Source organism: Nerophis ophidion, linkage group LG10, assembly GCF_033978795.1.
Source record: "Nerophis ophidion isolate RoL-2023_Sa linkage group LG10, RoL_Noph_v1.0, whole genome shotgun sequence".
Classification (NCBI taxonomy): Eukaryota; Metazoa; Chordata; class Actinopteri; order Syngnathiformes; family Syngnathidae; genus Nerophis; species Nerophis ophidion.
Genome location: NC_084620.1, coordinates 48,884,701 through 48,912,200, shown reverse-complemented (window position 1 = coordinate 48,912,200; position 27,500 = coordinate 48,884,701). Strand labels below are relative to the sequence as shown.

General features: G+C 36.4%; 1 protein-coding gene across 5 annotated transcripts in view; it reads right to left on the bottom strand.

Moving 5' to 3' along the window:
• nav3 (neuron navigator 3) overlaps positions 1-27,500 on the bottom strand; it is a 524,985-nt gene that overhangs the window by 286,881 nt on the left and 210,604 nt on the right. The window contains exon 1 of one of the 5 annotated variants that reach the window (XM_061913998.1): positions 16,448-17,362. The exons of the other annotated variants lie outside the window; for them this stretch is intronic. Within the exon in view, the coding sequence (XP_061769982.1) occupies positions 16,448-16,581 (134 nt within the window). The 5' untranslated portion in view covers positions 16,582-17,362. Of the gene's footprint in view, positions 1-16,447; positions 17,363-27,500 lie in introns of those variants that run through there. 5 annotated transcript variants of the gene reach the window in all.

The following is a 27,500-nucleotide window of genomic DNA, read 5'->3' as shown; positions in this document are numbered from 1 at the left end:
CAAAATTATTGTTATGAATTATTGACTAATTCCAGGTTCCAGTGACTTTACATCAAATATTACACATTGAAAAATATTTTGGGGTGAAAAAAATAGCATATTTTGTGTGTTTGGCTTAAAAAGTTCTATGACAAAAAGTGGATAATATAAACAAAAAAAGACATTAAAATGTTAAAATGGTATTTAAAATAAGTCATCTATTGTTCAAAACTTAAATCTATAGTTCAACTTCCACTACAAGTTTTTATACATTTTATTATTGTTTTTGTTTATTTTATGCCCTTTTTGCCAAAAAAAAACCCAACAAAAAACCTTATTTTTTTATTTTATATGAAAAACACAAAACATCCAAAATACCCCCCCAATATTTTTTGTGGACAATATTACACATTTTCTGTGTTTGCCATACTAAACTAAGTTTTTAATGACGAAAAGGGCATAAAAGCACCAAAAAATACATTTAAAAAGTATCATCAAAGTATAGATCTGAAATTGGTTATCAGATTTACATTAAAAAGTAAAAATAAACAAAAATTGTATGACTTATTTATTTGTTTTTCGTTCAAAACTTAAATCCCTTGATCAACTTCAGATCTATTGGTCAATTACACGTTTTTATACATTTTATGTCATGTTTTTTCCTTTATTTATGCCCTTTTGGCAAAAAAGGAAAAAAAAAAAAAACGTATTTTTTTTGTACATGGAAAACACACAAATGTCCAAAATGCCCCCCCCCCCCCCTAAATTATTTCACATTGTGTGTGTTTGCCATAATAACAACTAAGTTTTCTATGACAAAAAAGGTAATAAAACCAACAAAAAAATATATCTAAAAAAGTATCATCGATGGATAGATCAGAAGTTGTTCTGCAGATTTAAACATTGAAAGTAAAAATAATATAAAAATCTATGACTTATTATTTTTTTTTTTTTACGTTCAAAACTTAAATCTCTGGATTAACTTCAGATCTATCCGTCAATTCCAAGTTGTTATACATTTTTATGTATTTATTTTGTTTGTTTTATGCCCTTTTTGCCAACACCCCCCTGCCCCACACCCAAAAAAACCTTTGTTTTTTTGTATATGGAAAACACACAAAAAATATCTCAAATTCCTCCCCCCCAATATTTTTTGGGGGAAAATATTACACTTTTTGATATGATAATAAAAACTACGTTTTAGATGACAAAAAGGGCATAAAACCAACAAAAAATTCATATAAAAATGTATCATCGATGGATAGATCAGAAGTTAATCTGCGGATTTAAATGTTGAAAGTAAAAATAATATAAAATTGTATGACTTATTTATTTATTTTTATTTTTTTTACATTCAAAACTTCAATCTCTAGATTAACTTCAGATCTATACGTCAATTCCAAGATTTTATATATTTGTATGTATTTTTTTTTGGTTTGTTTTATGCCCTTGTTTCCAATAATAAACAAAAAAACCCTTAGTTTTTTTGTATATGAAAAACACAAAAAATAAAAAAAATTCCGCCCCCCCACAATATTTTTGGGGGGAAAATATTAGTTTTTTATGACACAAAGGTAATTAAACCAAAAAATATATATATTTTAAAAAGTATCATTGATGGATAGATCTGATGTTGATCTGCAGATTTAAATATTGAAAGTAAAAATAATATAAAATTGTATGGCTTCTTTAAAATATATTGTTTTTAACGTTCAAAACATAAATCTCTGGATCAACTTCAGATCTATCTGACAATGACACATTTTTCTACCTTTTTTTGGGGTTTATTTTATGCCTTTTTTGCCAAAACAAAACAAAACAAAAACTAATTTTTTGTATATGGAAAACACACAAATTATCCAAAATCCCCACCAAATATTTTGGGGAAAAAATATTACACATTTTGTGTTTGCCATAAAAAAAAAAACAACTAAGTATTCTATGAAAAAAAAAGGCATAAAACCAACAAAAAATACATTTAATAAAGTATCATTGATGGATGGATCTGAAGTTGATTTGCAGATTTAAATATTGATAGTAAAAATAATATAACCTTATATGACTTATTTATTTATTTTTTACATTCAAAACTTAAATATCTGGATCAACTTCATATTTATCCGTTCACTACAAGTTTTTATAATTTTAATTTTAATTTTATTATTTATTTTTTTATGCACTTTTTGGCCCAAAAAAAACCTTAAGTTTTTTTTTGTATGTATGGAAAACACAAAAAAAAAAAAAAAAAAAAATCCCAATATTGTGTGTTTACCATAATAAAAACTACGTTTTCAAAGACAAAAGGTAATAAAACCAAAAAAATATATTCTTAAAAAAGTATCATTGATGGATGGATCTGAAGTTGATCTTCAGATTTAAACATCAAAAGTAAAAATAATATAAAATTGCATGACTTATTTATTTATTTATTTATTATTTTTTACGTTCAAAACTTAAATCTCTGGATCAACTTCAGATCCGTCAATTTTTATGTATTTCTTTTTGTCTGTTTTGTGTCCTTTTTACCCCCCCAAAAAACCCTAAGTTTTTTTGGATATGGAAAACACAAAATACCCGAAATCCCCACCCCAAAAATATTTTTAGGGGAGAATATTGCACATTTTGTGTGTTTTCCGTTTAAAAAAAAAAAGGGTTTTAAGACAAAAAGGGAATAAAACCAACAAAAGATACATTTAAAAAAGTGTAATCGACGGATACATCTGAAGTTGATCTGCAGATTTATTGTTGAAAGTAAAAATAATACAAAATTGTATGACTTCTGTAAAATATTTTTTTTAAAGTTCAAAACTAAAATCTCTGATTTAACTTCCGATTTGTCCGTCAATTACAAGTTTTCAAACATTTTTATGTATTTTTTTTGTCTGTTTTATGCACTTTTTGACAAACTTTTTAACGTTTTTTTTGTATATGGAAAACACATTTTTTTTTGTGCCTTTTGGAATGTGCCGCAGGCCGTTAAAAAAAAAATCAGCTGCATCAAATACAAGTTTTTTGTAAAGTTTTTATGTATTTTGTTTGTTATTTGCCCCTCTTTGACAAAGAAAAAACAAAAAAAACTTATTTTTTTTGTATATGGAAAACACCCAAAATATCCAAAATCCCCCCCCAAAAAATATTTTTGGGGGAAATTATTGCAAATTTTGGGTGTTTTCCAACTAAAAGTGTTCCATGAAAAAAGGGAATAAAAACAACAAAAAAATATATGACTTAATTTATTTTTTTGTTTTTCAACGTTCAAAACGTAAATCTCTGGATTAACTTCAGGCCTATCTGTCAATTACAAGTTTTTATACATTTTTATGTAGATGTTCTTGTTTGTTTTATGCCCTTTCTACAACAACAACAACAACAACAAAAACCTTTGTTTTTTTTGTATATGAAAAACACACAAAATATCTGTATCAACCTCCAGAAAAATGTATCAAAGTGTAATATTGGTTATTGGAGCCTGGAATTAGTCAATGATTCATAACAACATTGACTTTAATTCATTTTGTTTTTTTAACAACTGATTTGTGTTATTAGAGTGTAACTTTTTCTTGTTGCTTCTCACCTGTTTGTTCTGTTATTCACCTTTTTTTTATTATCTATTTTTTTCTGTGTGGCTTTTAGAAAGTGCCGCAGGCCGCTGCATCAGTTACAATTTTTTATACATTTTTATGTATTTTTATTGTTTGTTTTGTGCCCTTTTTGCTAAACTTTTTAAAGGTTTTTTGTATATGGAAAACACATTTTTTGTGGCTTTTATAATGGGCCGCAGGCCGTTAAAAAAATTAGCTGCATCAATTACAAGTTTTTATACATTTTTATGCATTTTTTTGTTATTTTTGTGCCTTTTGTGCTAAACTTTTTAAAGTTTTTTTGTATATGGAAAACACTTTTTTTTGTGGCTTCTATAATGGGCCGCTGGCCGTTAAAAAATTAGCTGCATCAATTACAAGTTTTTATACATTTTTATGTATTTTTTTTGTTAGTTTTATGCCCTTTTTGCTAAACTTTTTAAAGTTTTTTTGTATATGGAAAGCAGATTTTTTTGTGGCTTTTATAATGGGCCACAGGCCGTTAAAAAAATTAGCTCCATCAATTACAAGTTTTTATACATTTTTATGTATTTTTTTTTGTTTGTTTTATGCCCTTTTTGCTAAACTTTTTAAAGTTTTTTTGTATATGGAAAACAAATGTTTTGTGGCTTTTATAATGGGCAGCAGGCCGTTAAAAAAAATAGCTGCATCAATTACAAGTTTTCATAAATATTTATGTTTTTTTTTGTTTATTTTATGCCCTTTTTGCTAATCTTTTTAAAGTTTTTTTGTATACGGAAAACACATTTTTTTGTGGCTTCTATAATGGGCCGCAGGCCGTTAATAAAATTAGCTGCATCAATTACACGTTTTTATACATTTTTATGTATTTTTTTCTTTGTTTTATGCCCTTTTTGCTAAACTTTTAAACGTTTTTTTGTATATGGAAAACACATTATTTTGTGGCTGTTTTAATGGGCCGAAGGCCGTTAAAAAAATTAGCTGCATCAATTACAAGTTTTTATACATTTTTATGGTTCTTTTTGTTGTTTGTTTGATACCCTTTTTGCTAATCTTTTTAAAGTTTTTTTGTATACGGAAAACACATTTTTTTGTGGCTTCTATAATTGGCCGCAGGCCGTTTAAAAAATTAGCTGCATCAATTACGAGTTTTTATACATTTTTATGTATTTTTTTTGTTTTTTTTATGCCCTTTTTGCTAAACTTAAAAAAAAAAAAATTGTATATGGAAGACACATTTTTTTTTGGCTTTTATAATGGGCCGCAGGCCGTTAAAAAAATTAGCTGCATCAATTACAAGTTTTTATACATTTTTATGTATTTTTTTTGTTTTTTTTTTATGCCCTTTTTGATAAACATTTTAAAGTTTTTTTATACATGGAAAACAAATTTTTTTGTGGCTTTTATAATGGGCCGCAGGCCGTTAATAAATTTAGCTGCATCAATTACAAGTTTTTATACATTTTTATATATTTTTTTTGTTTGTTTTATGCCCTTTTTGCTAAACTTTTTAAAGTTTTTTTGTATATGGAAAACAAATTATTTTGTGGCTTTTTTAATGGGCCGAAGGCCGTTAAAAAAATTAGCTGCATCAATTACAAGTTTTTATACATTTTTATGTATTTTTTTTGTTTGTTTTATGCCCTTTTTGCTAAACTTTTTAAAATTGTTTTGTATATGGAAAACAAATTTTTTTGTGGCTTTTATAATGGGCCGCAGGCCGTTAAAAAAATTAGCTCCATCAATTACAAGTTTTTATACATTTTTATGCATTTTTTTTTGTTTGTTTTATGCCCTTTTTGCTAAACTTTTTAAAGTTTTTTTTATATATGGAAAACACATTTTTTGTGGCTTTTATAATGGGCAGCAGGCCGTTAAAAAAATTAGCTGCATCAATTACAAGTTTTCATAAATATTATGGTTTTTTTTGTTTATTTTATGCCCTTTTTGCTAATCTTTTTAAAGTTTTTTTGTATACGGAAAACACATTTTTTTGTGGCTTCTATAATGGGCCGCAGGCCGTTAATAAAATTAGCTGCATCAATTACAAGTTTTTATACATTTTTATGTATTTTTTTCTTTGTTTTATGCCCTTTTTCCTAAACTTTTAAACGTTTTTTTGTATATGGAAAACACATTATTTTGTGGCTTTTTTAATGGGCCGAAGGCCGTTAAAAAAATTAGCTGCATCAATTACAAGTTTTTATACATTTTTATGGTTCTTTTTGTTGTTTGTTTGATGCCCTTTTTGCTAATCTTTTTAAAGTTTTTTTGTATACGGAAAACACATTTTTTTGTGGCTTCTATAATTGGCCGCAGGCCGTTTAAAAAATTAGCTGCATCAATTACGAGTTTTTATACATTTTTATGTATTTTTTTTGTTTTTTTTATGCCCTTTTTGCTAAACTTAAAAAAAAAAAAATTGTATATGGAAGACACATTTTTTTGTGGCTTTTATAATGGGCCGCAGGCCATTAAAAAAATTAGCTGCATCAATTAAAAGTTTTTATAATTTTTTATGTATTTTTTTTGTTTTTTTTTTATGCCCTTTTTGATAAACTTTTTAAAGTTTTTTTATACATGGAAAACACATTTTTTTGTGGCTTTTATAATGGGCCGCAGGCCGTTAATAAATTTAGCTGCATCAATTACAAGTTTTTATACATTTTTATATATATTTTTTTGTTTGTTTTATGCCCTTTTTGCTAAACTTTTTAAAGTTTTTTTGTATATGGAAAACAAATTATTTTGTAGCTTTTTTAATGGACCGTAGGCCGTTAAAAAAATTAGCTGCATCAATTACAAGTTTTTATAAATTTTTATGTATTTTTTTTGTTTGTTTTATGCCCTTTTTGCTAAACTTTTTAAAGTTGTTTTGTATATGGAAAACACATTTTTTTTGTGGCTTTTATAATGGGCCGCAGGCCGTTGAAAAAAATTTGCTGCATCAATTACAAGTTTTTATACATTTTTATGAATTTTTTTTGTTCGTTTTATGCCCTTTTTGCTAAAATTTTCAAAGTTTTTCTGTATATGGAAAACACATTTTTTTGTGGCTTTTATAATGGGCCGCAGTCCGTTAAAAAAATTAGCTGCATCAATTACAAGTTTTTAAACATTTTTATTGTATTTTTTTTTTTTGTTATAAAAGAGTAATATTTGATTTGAAATCATTAAAGCATCGAATTGGTCAGTAATTCATAACAACATTGACTTTAAGTAATTTTTTTAACAAGAAAAATACAGCCTTACATAAAATGTGTTAGTATAATAATACATAAATTGGGCCACAAGAATTATGCCTCAGGAGCAGGAAGTGAATGAATCCCAGTGTAAAAAAAAAAGGTCTGAGAGGAAGCAGCAAACCACGTTACTGCTCTGGCAACAAACAGCCACTTGTTCTCTGTTCTGTGTTTGCAGGATGCTGGCCTGGCATTAAGAGAATTACCGGAGTGGTGAGTGACACTCTGCACGTCTTGCAGCTTCCCCGTTTACTGTCCTTTGCAGGAAATGTACAAAATGCCCCCAGGAAGTGGGCGTGGCTTGCACGTACCGGCCGAGTCATACCAAAGACTATAAAAATGGGAGCCATTACCTCCCTGCTTGACACTTAGCATCAGGCGGTTGGAATTGGGGATTAAATCACCAAAAATCATTACCGGGAGTGTCCACTGCAGCTGCTCACTGCTCCCCTCATTGTTCAGGGGGTGAACAAGGGGATGGGTCAAATCCAGAGGATAAGAGGATAAAATTCCATTCAGAATAATCATGTATTGTGCGTACTGTCCTGCTCGCTCAATGTGTGACCCCTCGGTTTAGAGGCAACCTCTAATTTGGTTGCAGGATTGCACCAAAGAAAATTTCCTACTTTGTGAACCCGTTATTAAAAAATGGCAATAAAAGCTATTCTTATTCTAAACTGAATAAAAAGAGGAGTTCATGTGCTGTTCCTCAGAGCGCAGGGCGAGGCTGTAACTGAGTGTGCAGCTCCATGCGTTCTCCTCATGAGCAAAATTGAACTCTGCCTCTGCCTGATTCCTTGATTCTTCCATCCATCCATCCATCTTCTTCCGCTTATCCGAGGTCGGGTCGCGGGGGCAGCAGCCTAAGCAGGGAAGCCCAGACTTCCCTCTCCCCAGCCACTTCGTCTAGCTCTTCCCTGGGGATCCCGAGGCGTTCCCAGGCCAGCCGGGAGACATAGTCTTCCCAACGTGTCCTGGGTCTTCCCCGTGGCCTCCTACGGGTTGGACGTGCCCTAAACACCCCCCTCGGGAGGCGTTCGGGTGGCATCCTGACCAGATGCCCGAACCACCTCATCTGGCTCCTCTCGATGTGGAGGAGCAGCGGCTTTACTTTGAGTTCCTCCCGGATGACAGAGCTTCTCACCCTATCTCTAAGGGAGAGCCCCGCCACACGGCGGAGGAAACTCATTTCGGCCGCTTGTACCCGTGATCTTATCCTTTCGGTCATGACCCAAAGCTCATGACCATAGGTGAGGATGGGAACGTAGATCGACCGGTAAATTGAGAGATTTGCCTTCCGGCTCAGCTCCTTCTACACCACAACGGATCGGTATAACGTCCGCATTACTGAAGACGCCGCACCGATCCGCCTGTCGATATCACGATCCACTCTTCCCCCACTTGTGAACAAGACTCCTAGGTACTTGAACTCCTCCACTTGGGGCAGGGTCTCCTCCCCAACCCGGAGAAGGCACTCCACCCTTTTCCGGGAGAGAACCATGGACTCGGATTTGGAGGTGCTGATTCTCATTCCGGCCGCTTCACACTCGGCTCCGAACCGATCCAGTGAGAGCTGAAGATCCCGGCCAGATGAAGCCAACAGGACCACATCGTCTGCAAAAAGCAGAGACCTAATCCCGCGGCCACCAAACCGGAACCCCTCAATGCCTTGACTGCGCCTAGAAATTCTGTCCATAAAAGTTATGAACAGAATCGGTGACAAAGGGCAACCTTGGCGGAGTCCAACCCTCACTGGAAACGTGTCCGACTTACTGCCAGCAATGCGGACCAAGCTCTGACACTGATCGTACAGGGAGCGGACTGCCATAATAAGACAGTCCGATACCCCATACTCTCTGAGCACTCCCCACAGGACTTCCCAAGGGACACGGTCGAATGCCTTCTCCAAGTCCACAAAGCACATGTAGACTGGTTGGGCAAACTCCCATGCACCCTCAAGAACCCTGCCGAGAGTATAGAGCTGGTCCACAGTTCCACGACTAGGACGAAAACCACACTGTTCCTCCTGAATCCGAGGTTCGAATATCCGGCGTAGCCTCCTCTCCAGTACACCTGAATAAACCTTACCGGGAAGGCTGAGGAGTGTGATCCCACGATAGTAGGAACACACCCTCCGGTCCCCCTTCTTAAAGAGAGGGACCACTACCCCGGTCCGCCAATCCAGAGGTACCGCCCCCGATGTCCACACGATGCTGCAGAGTCTTGTCAACCAAGACAGCCCCACAGCATCCAGAGCCTTAAGGAACTCTGGGCGGATCTCATCCACCCCTGGGGCCTTGCCACCGAGGAGCTTTTTAACTACCTCAGCAACCTCAGCCCCAGAAATAGGAGAGTCCACCACAAAATCCCCCAGGCACTGCTTCTTCATAGGAAGACGTGTTGGTGGGATTGAGGAGGTCTTCGAAGTATTCCTTGCACCTATCCACAACATCCGCAGTTGAGGTCAGCAGAACACCATCCGCACCATACACGGTGTTGACATTGCACTGCTTCCCTTGATTCTTGTTCTGTTTAATGGATGGATTTTTTCCTGCCCAGCCCCCCTGTTCCTTTGTAGAAGGGGGGCGGGATGAGGTGCTGGCTTTCCAGAGTCGGGACCCTGGGGGTGGAACGCTCGCCTGTGCATCGGTTGGGGACATCTCTGCACTGCAGACCTGTCTCCGCTCGGGATGGTCTCCAGCTAGCCCCACTATGGACTGGACTCTCACTATTATGTTGGATCCACTATGGACTGGACTCTCACACTATTATGTTCGATCCACTATAGACTGGACTCTCACACTATTATGTTAGATCCACTATGGACTGGACTCTGTCACTATTAGGTTAGATCCACTATGGACTGGACTCTCTCACTATTATGTTAGATCTACTATGGACTGGACTCTCACTATTATGTTAGATCCACTGTGGACTGAACTCTCACACTATTATGATAGATCCACGATAGACTGGACTCTCACACTATTGTGTTAGATCCCCTATGGACTGGACTCTCACTATTATGTTAGATCCACTATGGACTGGACTCTCACACTATTATGTTAGATCCACTATAGACTGGACTCTCACACTATCATGTTCGATCCACTATAGACTGGACTCTCACACTATTATGTTCAATCCACTATAGACTGGACTCTCACACTATTATGTTAGATCCACTATAGACTGGACTCTCACACTATTATGTTAGATCCACTATGGACTGGACTCTATCACTATTATGTTAGATCCACTGTGGACTGAACTCTCACACTATTATGATAGATCCACTATGGACTGGACTCTCACACTATTGTGTTAGATCCCCTATGGACTGGACTCTCACTATTATGTTAGATCCACTATGGACTGGACTCTCACACTATTATGTTAGATCCACTATAGACTGGACTCTCACACTATCATGTTCGATCCACTATAGACTGGACTCTCACACTATTATGTTAGATCCACTATAGACTGGACTCTCACACTATTATGTTAGATCCACTATGGACTGGACTCTATCACTATTATGTTAGATCCACTATGGACTGGACTCTCACACTATTATGTTGGATCTAGTATGGACTGGACTCTCACACTATTATGTTGCATCTAGTATGGACTGGACTCTCACACTATTATGTAAGATCCACCATGGACTGGACTCTCACACTATTATGTTAGATCCACTATGGACTGGACTCTCACACTATTATGTAAGATCCACTATGGACTGGACTCTCACACTATTATGTAAGATCCACCATGGACTGGACTCTCACACTATTATGTTAGATCCACCATGGACTGCACTCTCACACTATTATGTTAGATCCACTATGGACTGGACTCTCACACTATTATGTAAGATCCACTATGGACTGGACTCTCACACTATTATGTAAGATCCACCATGGACTGGACTCTCACACTATTATGTTAGATCCACTATGGACTGGACTCTCACACTATTATGTTAGATCCACTATAGACTGGACTCTCACACTATCATGTTCGATCCACTATAGACTGGACTCTCACACTATTATGTTAGATCCACTATGGACTGGACTCTCACACTATTATGTTAGATCCACTATAGACTGGACTCTCACACTATTATGTTAGATCCACTATAGACTGGACTCTCACACTATCATGTTCGATCCACTATAGACTGGACTCTCACACTATTATGTTCAATCCACTATAGACTGGACTCTCACACTATTATGTTAGATCCACTATAGACTGGACTCTCACACTATTATGTTAGATCCACTATGGACTGGACTCTATCACTATTATGTTAGATCCACTATGGACTGGACTCTCACACTATTATGTTGGATCTAGTATGGACTGGACTCTCACACTATTATGTTGCATCTAGTATGGACTGGACTCTCACACTATTATGTTAGATCCACTATGGACTGGACTCTCACACTATTATGTAAGATCCACTATGGACTGGACTCTCACACTATTATGTTAGATCCACCATGGACTGGACTCTCACACTATTATGTTAGATCCACTATGGACTGGACTCTCACACTACTTTGTTAGATCCACTATGGACTGGACTCCCACTATTATGTTAGATCCACTATGGACTGGACTCCCACTATTATGTTAGATCCCCTTTGGACTGGACACTCACTATAATGTTAGATCCACTATGGACTGGACTCTCACACTATTATGTTAGATCCACTATGGACTGGACTCCCACTATTATGTTAGATCCACTATGGACTGGACTCCCACTATTATGTTAGATCCCCTATGGACTGGACACTCACTATAGTGTTAGATCCACTATGGATTGGACTCTCACTATTATGTTAGATATTATATCCAGGCATGACGTACTTCTTCCAGAAAATGGCCTCATTTCTGTATAAAATTGGTTATTTAGAGAGTGGCCATTGACAAAAAGCTTGACTATTTACTGTAACTATTACGATCCCAGGACCTCAACCCCTAGTACAAGGCAGTGGGCGTTTGAAATTCCTTGGACTCGCCCAGTCCATCAAGCTGGATTCAGCTCTGATCTGGCAACCTCAGTCAGGGAGAAGGGACTACAGAATTTTGACTGTGATTGCAGTACCATTTCTGGCCAGATTCCGACATATGGCTCCTTTGAACCTGAATAGTTGTAGTATCCCAATAAAACTGCATGTCATACAAAATCACCACACCGACCGAGTATGTGTGCGACAATCATTGGTACTTTAACTTTAACTTATCGTTAACTTAGTCCATAAATCAATGATTTTTGACTACCTACAGCCATAAATGGGTATTGCAATTTGTCGTTTTTGGAGGACAGCTTAAAAAAACTACAAGTTGTAATGCTCTTTTTAAGCCTGTTGGAATCAGAAATAAATTAGGATTTATGGACTACAACCAAGATGGCAGACAGCTTAAAAAAACAATACAATTGAAGTATGTCGGATACTTCCTGTTTCCGGTTTAGGCCACGCCCACTTTATACTACAAAAATTTACTCTAGAAGGTCTCATCTTTGTCTATGTGATGTCAGATGAAACAAAAAATTGATCTGTTTGGACGATAAAAGGTGAGGTTTATAATCCCAGGAACACCATACCTACCGTCAAGCATGGTGGTGGTAGTATTATGCTCTGGGCCTGTTTTGCTGCCAATGGAATTGGTGCTTTACAAGAGAGTAAACGGGACAATGAAAAAGGAGGATTACCTCCAAATTAATCAGGACAAGCTAAAAAAAAATCAGCCCGGAGTTTGGGTCTTAGGCGCAGTTGGGTGTTCCAACAGGACAGTGACCCCAAAATGGTAAAGGAATGGCAAAATCAGGCTAAAACAAATGTTTTAGAATGGCCTTCCCAAAGACCTGACTTAAAACGTGCGGACAATACTGAAGAAACAAGTTCATGTCAGAAAACCAACACATTTAGCTGAACTGCACCAATTTTGTCAAGAGGAGTGGTGGAAAAATCCAAGCAGAAGCTTGTGGATGGCTACCAAAAGTGCCTTATTGACATGTAAGCTAATATTGACATTTTGACCCAGCAGATTTGGTCACAATTTCAGTAGACCCATAATAAGTACATAAACTTCATCAATCAATGTTTATTTATATAGCCCTGAATCACAAATGTCTCAAAGGACTGTACAAACCATTAAGACTACGACATCCTCGGAAGAACCCACATAAGGGCAAGGAAAACTCACACCCAGTGGGACGCCAGTGACAATGCTGACTATGAGAAACCTTGGAGAGGACCTCAAAATGTTTTTTTTTGACCAACAAGTATGTGCTCCAATCACAAAAAATAAGAGTTGTAGAAATCATTGGAAACTCAAGACAGCCATGACATGTTCTTTACAAGTGTATGTAAACTTTTGATCGCGACTGTAGGTATTATTCACGGATACTCTGGAGGTAGAACAATTAACCTCCAATTTCAATGACCTGGCAATAAAGCGGCGGCGAACCACTTTTTAATCGACCTTGCGGGTTTTGAAGATGAAGTGATTTTGCAAATGAGCCGCAGGGAGAGAGAGAGGCTTCCTGTTAGTCGTCAGCATGCCGCACGACGGGAACGAAGCATAACTAACCAAGTACTTCTTCTGGATCACATTAGTGATGTGACCTTCGCCAATGAATTGAGTCTTTTGAACGGCTCTTTTATGTGAACCATGAGAACCGATTCGCATTTAAAAGTCGTTTGTCTGGGAGTCAATGTTCATGGACGTACAGATAAAGGGTCGACGACGGCCCACCCGACTGGCGACCGGACTAGAAAATTAATCAATGGAAACAGAAGCCTTGGATTGACTTTTATTTTAATTAGAAAAAAAATTGAATAAATAAAATAAATATACGTATGTATATACAGTACATATATGCATATACTTTCTTTAAATTTGAAAAACAAAATTCAATTTATATATATGTATATATATACAAATATATATACAGTGGGACAAAAAAGTATTTAGTCAGCCACGGATTGTGCAAGTTCTCCCACTTAAAATGATGACAGAGGTCTGTAATTTTCATCATAAGTACACTTCAACTGTGAGAGACAGAATGTGAAAAAAAAAATCCAGGAATTCACATTGTAGGATTTTTTAATAATTTATTCATAAACTATGGTGGAAAATAAGTATTTGGTCAACCATTCAAAGCTCTCACTGATGGAAGGAGGTTTTGGCTCAAAATCTCACGATACATGGCCCCATTCATTCTTTCCTTAACACGGATCAATCGTCCTGTCCCCTTAGCAGAAAAACAGCCCCAAAGCATGATGTTTCCAACCCCATGCTTCACAGTAGGTATGGTGTTCTTGGGATGCAACTCAGTATTCTTCTTCCTCCAAACACGACGAGTTAAGTTTATACCAAAAGGTTCTATTTTGATTTCATCTGACCACATGACATTCTCCCAATCCTCCGGTGTATCATCCATGTATCCATTTTGGTATAAATTCATAAATAAGTGATTTATCCTTCATAGCTAATATTGTAAATCCCACATTTTTTTTTATTTTCGTGTAAATTCTGGGTGTCTCATTCAGTAAAAAAAAATTAAAACTCAATTCCGTTTTTTCAGGCGGTCTGTTATAACGTTTTTAGCGTTCAATCAGACATTGTGAGGTTTTGTCATGACTTTTACAACAAAAATCTAAAGCTTAGTAATATATCAAATACATCAGATTGTAAGTGTGTGTTTTTTAGCCTTGGCGTTCATATTTTGCTGTGTTTGTTGCATTTTTGTTGCGTTTCGCTCGATTGTAAAATATTTCGATGGAGAGGGGGGGTGACGTTCATATGTTGTCAATATTCAGTGATGTATCCTTCATAGTTAGTATTGTAAATCCCACATTTTTTATTTTTCATGTACATTCTGGGTGTTTCATTCAGTAAAAAAATGTAAAATGCCATTCTGTTTTTTCAGGCGGTCTGTCGTAATGTTTTTAGTGTTCAGTCAGACATTTTTGTGAGGTTTTATTATTATTTTTACAACAAAAAATCTAAATCTTAGTGATATATCAAATATATCAGATTGTAAGTGTGTTTTTTTTAGCCTTGGCATTCATATTTTGCTGTGTTTGTTGCATTTTTGTTGCGTTTCGCTTGATTGTAAAATATTTCGATGGAGAGGGGGGGTCGTGACGTTCATATGTTGTCAATATTCAGTGATTTATCCTTCATAGCTAATATTGTAAATCCCATATTTTTTATTTTTCATGTACATTCTGGGTGTTTCATTCAGTAAAACAATGTAAAATGCCATTCTGTTTTTTTAGGCCGGTCTGTTATAACGTTTTTAGCGTTCAATCAGACATTATTGTGAGGTTTTGTTATGATTTTTACAACAAAAAATCTAAAGCTTAGTGATATATCAGATTGTAGGTGGGTTTTTGTTTACCCTTGGCATTCATATTTCGCTGTGTTTGTTGCATTTTTGTTGCGTTTCGCTCAATTGTAAAATATTTCGATGGAGAGGGGGGGTGACGTTCTTATGTTGTCAATATTCAGCGTTTTATCCTTCATGGTTAATATTGTAAATCCTACATTTTTTTTATTTTCATGTAAATTCTGGGTGTCTCATTCAGTAAAAAAAATGTAAAACTCAATTCCGTTTTTTCAGGCGGTCTGTTATAACGTTTTTAGCGTTCAATCAGACATTATTGTGAGTTTTTTTTATGACTTTTACAACAAAAAAATCTAAAGCTTGGTGATATATCAGATATGTCAGATTGTAGGTGGGTTTTTGTTTACCCTTTGCGTTCATATTTCGCTGTGTTTGTTGCATTTTTGTTGCGTTTCGCTCGATTGTAAAATATTTTGATGGAGGGGGGGTGTGACGTTCATATGTTGTCAATATTCAGTGTTTTATCCTTCATAGTAAATATTGTAAATCCCCATATTTTTTATTTTTCATGTACATTCTGGGTGTTTCATTTGGTAAAAAAAATGTAAAATGCCATTCTGTTTTTTCAGGCGGTCTGTTATAACGTTTTTAGCGTTCAATCAGACATTATTGTGAGGTTTTGTTATGATTTTTACAACAAAAAAATCTAAAGTTTAGTGATATATCAGATATGTCAGATTGTAGGTGGGTTTTTGTTTACCCTTCGCGTTCATATTTCGCTGTGTTTGTTGCATTTTTGTTGCGTTTTACTCAATTGAAAATGATTTTGATGGAGACAGGGGGTGATGTTCTTATGTTGTCAATATTCAGTGTTTTATCCTTCATAGTTAATATTGTAAATCCCACATTTTTTTTTATTTTCATGTACATTCTGGGTGTCTCATTCAGTAAAAAATTGTAAAATTCCCCATTCCGTTTTTTCAGACAGTCTGTCATAACAATTTTAGCGTTCAGACATTATTGTGAGGTTTTGTATTAGTGTTCCTAAAATTGAATATTCCGGCACCAAGACACATTTTTTTTTCTCTAAATTTGGCCCCGAGTCAAAATAATTGCCCAGGCCTGTAAGCGGTAAATACTCCAGTAACACTACCAGTCAAGTCCAGATAAAAACAACACCAACAGGTTTTCTCTCCACCAGGAAACAAATGGAAATGATGCTAATGATATGACACGACTATTATTAAATGGCTGATCTTCTGACCCACACATTGCAACTTTACCTAGGCGACGAGTCGGGCTTGGCCTGGACGTTGGCCCTCCCGTAGGGCGAGCGGCTCTTCCGGTCACGAGACACGGCGGTGGGTAAGCGAGACGAGCGCCACAACGAGGGCTCCACTTGTCTGCCCCGGGACATGTCCGGTTCCAGTTTTCCGTTCCTGAACCGAGTCCGTTTTCTGCCTGGCGGAGCGCGGAAAAGCTCTCTGCCGGCTCTCTGTCGCACTTCACCCAAAAGTGGGAGTGCCCCAGGGACCCAGGCGAAGCCAGCAGGTGCGGTCTATAGAAAGCAGCGCCATGGCCCAACTGTAGATTCCTAACTTGTGAGGCCACCAAGTGGGTGTGAACGTGCTTTCTCATCGTCTTTAAATGTCTTTTTGCAGCTATTTAGAAACACTAAATGATCACGTCTAGCACGAGCTTAACAAGGTTCATCACAGTAATCACATAATTAGTCCAGACAACAATAACATACAGTAGTGTAGTAGACCTAAGTATTCATTAAGTACCATCATAATGAACACATTAAATAAAGTAGTGTAGTAGACTTAAGTATTCATTAAGTACCACCATAAAGACCAACATTAAATATAGTAGTGTAGTAGACTTAAGTATTCATTAAGTACCACCATAAAGACCAACATTAAAATACAGTAGTGTAGTAGACCTAAATATTCATTAAGTACCAGCATAATGACAACAACAAAACACAGTAGTTTAGTAGACCTAAGTATTCATTAAGTACCACCATGATAACAACATTAAAATACAGTAGCATAGTAGGCCTACGTATTCATTAAGTACCATCATAATGACAACATTAAATACAGTAGTATAGTACACCTAAGTATTCATTAAGTACCACCATAATGACAACATTAAAATACAGTAACGTAGTAAACCTAAGTATTCATTAAGTACCACCATGATCACAACATTAAAAATACAGTAGTGTAGTAGGCCTAAGTATTCATTAAGTACCACCGTAATGACAACATTAAAATAGAGTAGTGTAGTAGACCTAAGTATTCATCAAGTACCACCAAAATGAGGAACATTAAATCCAGTAGTGTAGTAGGCCTACATATTATAAGTACCACCCTAATGACAACATTAAAATACAGTAGTGTAGTAGACCTAAGTATTCATTAAGTACCACCATAATGACAACATTAAAATACAGTAGCGTAGTAAACCCAAGTATTCATTAAGTGCCACTATAATGACAACATTAAAATAGAGTAGTGTAGTAGACCTAAGTATTCATTAAATACCACAATAATGACAACGTTAAAATACAGTGGTATAGTAGACTTAAGTATTCATTAAGTACCACCATAATGACAATATTAAAATACAGTAGTGTAGTAGACCTAAGTATTCATTAAGTACCACTATAATGACAACATTAAAATACAGTAGTGTAGTAGACCTAAGTATTCATCAAGTACCACCATAATGACAACATTAAAATACAGTAATGTAGTACACCTAAGTATTCATTAAGTACCACTATAATGACAACATTAAAATACAGTAGTGTAGTAGACCTAAGTATTCATCAAGTACCACCATAATGACAACATTAAAATACAGTAATGTAGTACACCTAAGTATTCATCAAGTACCACCATGATATCATTAAAATACAGTAGCGTAGTAGACTTGAGTATTCATTAAGTATCACCATAATGACAACATTAAAATACAGTAGTGTAGTAGACCTAAGTATTCATTAAATACCACAATAATGACAACATTAAAATACGGTAGTATAGTAGACCTAAGTATTCATTAAGTACCACCATAATGACAACATTAAAATACAGGAGCCTAGTAAACCTAAGTATTCATTAAGTACCACCATAAGGACCAACATTAAAATACAGTAGTGTAATACACCTAACTATTCATTAAGTATCACCATGATGACATCATTAAAATACAGTAGTGTAGTAGGCCTAAGTACTCATTAATGACAACATTAAAATAGAGTAGTGTAGTAGACCTAAGTTTTCATCAAGTACGACCAAAATGACTAACATTAAATCCAGTAGTGTAGTAGACCTAAGTATTCACTAAGTACCACCATAATGACAACATTAAAACACAGTAGTGTATTAGACTTAAGTATTCATCAAGTACCACCATAATGACAACAATAAAATACAGTAGAATAGTAGACCTAAGTATTCATTAAGTACCACCATAATGACAACATTAAATACAGTAGTGTAGTAGACCTAAGTATTCATTAAGTACCATCATAATGACCAACATTAAAAATACAGTAGCGTAGTAGACTTAAATATTCAAAAAGTACCACCATAATGACAACAATAAAACACAGTAGTGTATTAGACTTAAGTATTCATCAAGTACCACCATAATGACAACAATAAAATACAGTAGAATAGTAGACCTAAGTATTCATTAAGTACCACCATAATGACAACATTAAATACAGTAGTGTAGTAGACCTAAGTATTCATCAAGAACCATCATAATGACAACATTAAATACAGTAGTGTAGTACACCTAAGTATTCATTAAGTACTATCATAATGACAACAATAAAACACAGTAGTTTAGTAGACCTAAGTATTCATTAAGTACCATCATAATGACCAACATTAAAAATACAGTAGCGTAGTAGACTTAAATATTCAAAAAGTACCACCATAATGACAAAAATAAAATACAGTAGCGTAGTAGACCTAAGTATTCATTAAGTACCATCATAATGACAACATTAAATACAGTAGTGTAGTAGACCTAAGTATTCATAAAGTACCACCATAATGACATCATTAAAATACAGTAATGTAGTAGACCTAAGTATTCATCAAGTACCACCATAATGACAACATTAAAATACAGTAATGTAGTACACCTAAGTATTCATCAAGTACCACCATGATGACATCATTAAAATACAGTAGTGTAGTAGAACTAAATATTCATTAAGTACCACCATGATGACAACATTAAAATACAGTAGCATAGTAGGCCTACGTATTCATCAAGTACCACCCTAACGACAACATTAAAATACAGCAGCGCAGTAGACCTAAGTATTCATTAAGTACTACCATAATGACAAAATAAAAATACAGTAGTGTAGTAGACTTAAGTACTCATTAAGTACTTCCATAACGACATTAAAATACAATAATGTAGTAGACCTAAGTATTCATTAAGTACTACCATAATGACAACATTAAGATACAATAGTGTAGTAGACCTAAGTATTCATTAAGTACTACCATAATGACAACATTAAAATACAGTAGTGTAGTAGACATAAGTATTAAAGTACCACCATAATGACAACATTAAAATACAGTAGTGTAGTAGACCTAAGTACTCATTAGGTACTTCCATAATGACAACATTAAAATACAGTAGTGTAGTAGACCTAAGTATTCATTAAGTACCACCATAATGACAACATTAAAATACAGTAGTGTAGTAGACCTAAGTACTGATTAAGTACTACCATAATGACCAACATTAAAATACAGTAGTGTAGTAGACCTAAGTATTCATTAAGTACCACCATAATGACAACATTAAAATACAGTAGTGTAGTAGACCTAAGTACTGATTAAGTACTACCATAATGACCAACATTAAAATACAGTAGTGTAGTAGAACTAAGTACTCATTAAGTACCACCATAATGACCAACATTAAAATACAGTAGCGTAGTGGACCTTATCATTCTTCTCATTAGCATCACGACCACAGCGCATCGCCGTCATGACATTGCTGGTTTTACGAGCAGAGGATCATGTTCGGCAGCGCACAGCAGACACAGTGTGTAGACAGAAAAGGGACAACGGACACATTTTGGCTTAAAAACGTATGACAAAGGTTAAGTTACAACACTGAAACCCCACAGGAAGAGCTACAAAATCACTAATCCTCGCCTCCATGGCGACACATGAAGTACGTTTCTTACGAGTACTATCAACCATGGGTGGATCTACACCTGACATCCACTGTAATGATACCAAGTACGAGGAGTCTATACATCTATGATTACATCAATATTATTTATCGTCAGAAAATCCTTTTTCCTTTTAAATTCATATTATGTTTATGAACACACGAAATACAAACCCCGTTTCCATATGAGTTGGGAAATTGTGTTAGATGTAAATATAAACGGAATACAATGATTTGCAAATCATTTTCAACCCATATTCAGTTAAATATGCTACAAAGACAACATATCTCATGTTCAAACTGATAAACTTTGGGAAAGGTGGCAAGAAATACTGATAAAGTTGAGGAATGCTCATCACACACTTATTTAGAACATCCCACAGGTGTGCAGGCTAATTGGGAACAGGTGGGTGCCATGATTGGGTATAAAAACAGCTTCCCAAAAATGCTCAATCTTTTGTCCACAACTGCGTGAGCAAATAGTCAAACAGTTTAAGAACAACGTTTCTCAAAGTGCAATTACAAGAAATTTAGGGATTTCAACATCTACGGTCCATAATATCATCAAAAGGTTCAGAGAATCTGGAGAAATCACTCCACGTAAGCGGCATGGCCGGAAACCAACATTGAATGACCGTGACCTTCGTTTGCTCAGAGGGCACTGTATCAAAAACCGACATCAATCTCTAAAGGATATCACCACATGGGCTCAGGAACACTTCAGAAAACCACTGTCACTAAATACAGTTCGTCGCTACATCTGTAAGTGCAAGTTAATGCTCTACTAAGCAAAGCAAAAGCCATTTATCAACAACATCCAGAGAGGCCGCCGGCTTCTCTGGGCCCGAGATCATCTAAGATGGACTGACGCAAAGTGGAAAAGTGTTCTGTGGTCTGACGAGTCCACATTTTAAATTGCTTTTGGAAATTTTTGACATTGTGTCATCCGGACCAAAGGGGAAGCGAACCATCCAGACTGTTATCGATGCAAAGTTCAAATCCCCCATACCATCACAGATGGTATGGGGGTGTATTAGTGCCCAAGGCAGGGGTAACTTACACATCTGTGAAGGCACCATTAATGCTGAAAGGTACATACAGGTTTTGGAACAACATATGCTGCCATCTAAGCGCCATCTTTTTCATGGACGCCCCTGCTTATTTCAGCAAGACAATGCCAAACCACATTCAGCACGTGTTACAACAGCGTGGCTTTGTAAAAAAAGAGTGCAGGTACTTTCCTGTCCAGCCTGCAGTCCAGACCTGTCCCCCATGGAAAATGTGTGGCGCATTATGAAGCGTAAAATACGACAGCGGAGACCCCGGACTGTTGAACGACTGAAGCTCTACATAAAACAAGAATGGGAAAGAATTCCACTTTCAAAGCTTCAACAATTAGTTTCCTCAGTTCCCAAACGTTTATTGAGTGTTGTTAAAAGAAAAGGTGATGTAACACAGTGGTGAACATGCCCTTTCCCAACTACTTTGGCACGTGTTGCAGCCATGAAATTCTAAGTTAATTATTATTTGCAAAAAAAAAAAAAAGTTTATGAGTTTGAACATCAAATATGTTGTCTTTGTAGTGCATTCAATAGAAAATGGGTTGAAAAGGATTTGCATTGTATTCCGTTTATATTTACATCCAACACAATTTCCCAACTCATATGGAAACGGGGTTTGTAATTTGAGGCCTGGTCAAGTCTTGGAACTTAGGACTCGATGCTCTTCCCTTCACAGAAACCTAATTTTACGCAAAGTTGGAAATGCAACTTGAATTTTCACAAAGCCTGTCCTCGTGCGGGGTCGGGAATGTCAAGCAGCCGCGCCCCCGACTAACCTTCCAACCTCTTCCAAACATAGAGGGGCACAACAGGATTGGGTGTCATGCTCACGTCGCGCCACCAGAGGGGACTGTCTCTCATATTGTGCTGTGGAATTTTGGGACGAGCCTGGATGGACGGGATCAAACCTCACCTTTCTCTAGAGTAAGAAAACATTATTAATAAAGTTATCCTTTATTGTAACTTAATCTGATTTTACTTATTTTATATTTTTTGTGTTTACGCAAAATAGGATACAATGTCATGCAGAGGTGTACCCATCAAAGCTGACGGCGTTTCTGGGTGTTGTTGATAAATGGCTTTCGCTTTTCAGAGTAAAGTTTTAACTTGCATGTACAGATGTAAAGACCAACTGTAGTTACTGATACTGGTTTTCTGAAGAGTTACCGAGCCCATGTGGTGATATCCTTTAGATATTGACGTCGCTTTTTGATGCAGTACCGCCACAGGGATCCAAGGTCAAACGCCACATAAATGAAGTGGAGGGCCAAACCTGGCTAGCTTGTTGTGTTCATTTTTTTTTTTTTGTAGTTGTAAGTGTTTTATATATTGTGCTCCTTATTTAAATTAATACTTTATTGCCCCCCGCGACCCCAAAAGGGAATAAGCGGTAGAAAATGGATGGATGGATGAATTCAAGTCGGTCAATTTCTTATTTTTTTAATAAAGATTATTTTATTAATTTTTCCAGGCAAATTGATGCCCTTTAAATATGTTCCGTACATACTATAAAACAATATAAATAAAGTTTTTATTTATTGTAACTTATCTGTTTTTACTTATGTTATACTTTTTGTGTTAATGTAAAATAGGATACAAATAAAGATTAAATGGATGTGAAATGACTTTGTGTGTCTTAAGTCAAAGTCTTAAAATTGTGAAGTGAATTATATTTTATATAGCGCTTTTTCTCTAGTGACTCAAAGCGCTTTACATAGTGAAACCCAATATCTAAGTTACATTTAAACCAGTGTGGGTGGCACTGGGAGCAGGTGGGTAAAGTGTCTTGCCCGAGGACACAACGGCAGTGACTAGGATGGCGGAAGCGGGAATTGAACCTGCAACCCTCAAGTTGCTGGCATGGCCACTCTACCAACCGAGCTATGCCGCCCCAAAATATTTATTTTGTCAGGGTTATGAAATTCTGGAAAAAAAAATTGTATCGTCTATATCAGGCCTGGGTAAATATTTTGACTCGGGGGCCACGTTTAGAGAAAAAAATGTGTCTGGAGGGCCGGTTATTTATTTATAGGAACACTAATATAAAACCTCACAATAATGTCTGAAGGAATGCTAAAAAACATTACTACAGACCGCCTTAAAAAACGTAATGAAATTTCACATTTTTCTACGAACGATAAAACACTGAATATTGACAAAATATGAAATCACACCCCCCTTTCAATCAAAATATTTTACAATCACGTGAAATGCAACAAAAATGCAACAAACAATGAAATTAATAGTCTAACGCGTTATTTTATATATTCAGTAGCTTAGTTACCGTCACTACATGATGCTTTACTGCGTTATTTTACGTTTTTTTTAATCTAGTATCGGCTAAAAACAAATCTGAGTGCATTTTATTGGAGAGTTTCAGTGTCATCCTTCTGAATCTTCTTGTGTCACAAGACATCATGGCGGAGCCGCAGTCCAGTTTCTTAACATGGAGATATTCTCACTACTTTTCTTGTGTCCAGCACAAAGAAAAGAACATTTTAGTTCAATGTAAGTTGGGTCTTGGATCAAAGATCCCGTCTACTGCCCAAAACGGCAATTCCAATCTGCTGAAACAGCTACAAAAAGCAACATGCTTCGACGAAGCTAGTAAAGAGAGAGGCAGTTTACCTAAGGATTTTTAACAGCGGGACTGCTAGCCAGGACAACATTGCAGCGTATGTGCCAGAAGACATGCAGGCTATTTCTACAGTGGAGTCACCTGCTTTCAGGCAGCGAATTAGCGTGATGCCGGGGTCAAACAGCAAATGTCACGGAAAACATTTTCACGTACCTGAACACAGTGGACAGTGAGTACATAAACATGGAAAACAGGCTAAGGAAGACACTCCAAACTCAATCAGCACTGAAGGTACACACTCTGTCAATTCTCTTATATACTCTTTCATTCTAGACTTGTTAGATCTGCTCGACATCCATTGCTTTCCTCCTCTCTAAGGTTCTCATAGTCATCATTGTCACCGACGTCCCACTGGGTCATTATTGTCACCAATGTCCCACTGGGTGTGAGTTTTCCTACCGAGGATGTCGTGGTGGTTTGTGCAGCCCTTTGAGACACTAGTGATTTAGGGCTATATAAGTAAACATTGATTGATTGATTGATTGATTGACTTCTAGAGGGTTTGATTATCACATTACTCTAAATGTATAAAGTTCAAACAAAGAGGGATCCTAGTGGGCCAGGCCAATACTTCCCTTTCTCTAAACTAAAACTGGGGAAATGCTTAGAGTGTTCTGGGGTTCAGTACAGTGTTGATCTCCTGAAGACATGATGTTATTTCACAATTCTTTGAGAGAAAAAAATGCGTGGTTAGGCTTTGAGTGTGTCATGTGTGCCTTCCTTGGGTGAAGCCAGGTTTACAGCTATGTTGTTATTGTCATATCTTTGAGATCATGTTCTGTTTAGTTATATTCTGTTATGTTTTGACTCCATTAGTTCCTGTTTTTGTGCACCCTGGTCTGTTTTTGTTTCCATGCCTAACAATCAGTTCACCTGTCCTCACGACTCACGCACCCGATTCATTTAAACTCACGCGCCTGTTTTCAAGCACCACAGCACTATTTAAGCCTGTAGTTGCCAGGCAGTCAGCCTGGCGACATCAACCTCTATCACCTTCTACTCACCCTCGACACCCCCTTGTTATCCATGTCGATGATCCATGTTCCTTTCCCGTTCCAAGTAAGTTTTGCGTTATTCATGCCATAGTGCAAGTTTTTGTTTTATGTCCATAGGTTTGCCTTAGTGCAAGTTTTGTTTTCAGAGCCAAGTTTTTGTACCTCCTCTGTGAGCGCCTTTCGTTTGTTACTTATGTATGTTATGTTGCAGCTTCTTGAAGTAGTTTTGCCAATTTGTTCTGGCCTGAAATAAATTGGCCCTTTGAAACATATCTTTGTCTTTGTGTGTTGTACGTAGACCACGTTGCTTAGCAGAGTTCAGTGGTTCAAATGCATGCCAAGTTGATCAACAGATTGTATTATTCTCCAGTGCAATAACAGTACTGAAATGAAAGCTAAAAGGGCATTAATTGGAGCTTTAAAAAAATAAAAATAAAATAAGTAACTAAATAGTTACTTTTCACAGTAACGCATTTATTTTTGGTGTGAGTAACTGAGTTAGTTTTGAAATAAAGTAACTAGCAACTGTAACTAGTGAATAGTTTCAATCCAATCCACTTATTTGTATAGCAAATTTAAATAACATAAATTTTTCCAAAGTGCCGCACAACATAATTAAAAACAATATTCAAATATTATCCTTAGCTACACCGATGACTGAATAAACAATAACACTGACATAAAAACTGTATAAAAATAAATACGATTAAAAACGATTTTAATGGGTAAAACCCAATTAAAACGATAAATAGAAATCAACATTTTAAAAAACATAGAGGACCACACAACTCACGTAGTATTAAAAGCCAAAGAATAAAAGTGGGTTTTTCGTAACTAACCCGACACTGGTGGTCCTCAACCTTTTTTGCACCACGGACCATTATTTTTAGGGACCGGCTTTCCACTTGTGCCAGATAAATACAGCAAAAATAAGTGTATAAAAAATACAACTAAAACGGTGACATAGCAACCCTGGGCTTGTTTATTTGCGATGAGATGCGGATGGAAATCAGCATTTGGCTACAACCGGTCACATTTTATAAAATGTTTTTTTTTTTTTTTAATTTACCCTTCACGTTCATATTTTGCTATGTTTGTTGCATTTTTGTTGTATTTTGCTTAATTGTAAAATATTTTGATGGAGAGGGGGGGTGACGTTCATATGTTGTCAATATTCATTGTTTTATCCATCATAGTTAATATTGTAAATCCCATATTCTTTATTTTCATGTACATTCCGGGTGTCTCTTTCAGTAAAAAACAAAATTAAAACATTCCATTCCGTTTTTAAGGCGGTCTGTCATAAAGTTTTTAGCATTCAATCAGACATTTGTATTAGTGTTCCTAAAAATAGATATACCAGCCCCCAAAACACAATTTTTCTCGAAATGTGCCCCCCAAGTCAAAATAATTGCCCAGGCCTGGTCTGGTAGGATAGGCAAAAAGGTAAGTCGGAGAAAATGCAGTCTTTAATAGGTACTGTTTTAAAACCTTGGTTCTAGCCTGATTTACCCATTCTTTTACCACTTCGGGGTCATTGTCCTGTTGGAACCCCAAACTGCGCCCAAGACCCAACCTCTGAGTTGATGATTTTAGCTTGTCCTGAAGAATTTGGAGGTAATCCTCCTTTTTCATTTTCACATTGTGCCATTGGCAGCAAAACAGGCCCAGAGCATAATACTACCACCACCATGCTTGACGGTAGGTGTGGTGTTCCTGGGATAAAAGGCCTCACCTTTTCTCTTCCAAACATATTGCTGGGTATTGTGGCCAAACACTTCAAATTTTATTTCATCTGACATTACACGGAAAAAGATAAGACCATAAGGAGAAAAGTTACGTGGTTCTATTTTTTTCTCCTACAGTTTAGTGTAGGAGAAACTAATAATAAGGATCATCATGAAGTAACAACACAGATAGACAGACAACATTCACAATCACATTCACACACTAGGGCCAATTTAGTGTTGCCAATCAACCTATCCCCAGGTGCATGTCTTTGGAAGTGGGAGGAAGCCGGAGTACCCGGAGGGAACCCACGCATTCACGGGGAGAACATGCAAACTCCACACAGAAAGATCCCGAGCCTGGATTTGAACCCAGGACTGCAGGACCTTTACCCCGCCTTCCGCCCGATTGTAGCTGAGATAGGCGCCAGCACCCCCGCGCGACCCCGAAAGGGAATAAGCGGTAGAAAATGGATGGATGGATGGATGAAGTAACAAGCCCTCAACAATACATAGTTGCTGTCCATGGTCTTGTTGCAATATGCACTGAGCATGGACTCACAGAGAGGCAGTGCAGGAACTTGATCTAAAGCCGGGGAATGCTGCTCATGTGTGGCATGTAAGGCCTTTAGATGCTCCCTAAGAAACCATCTATTTGCATCACGGGTCCAACAGTTTGTTTTTTT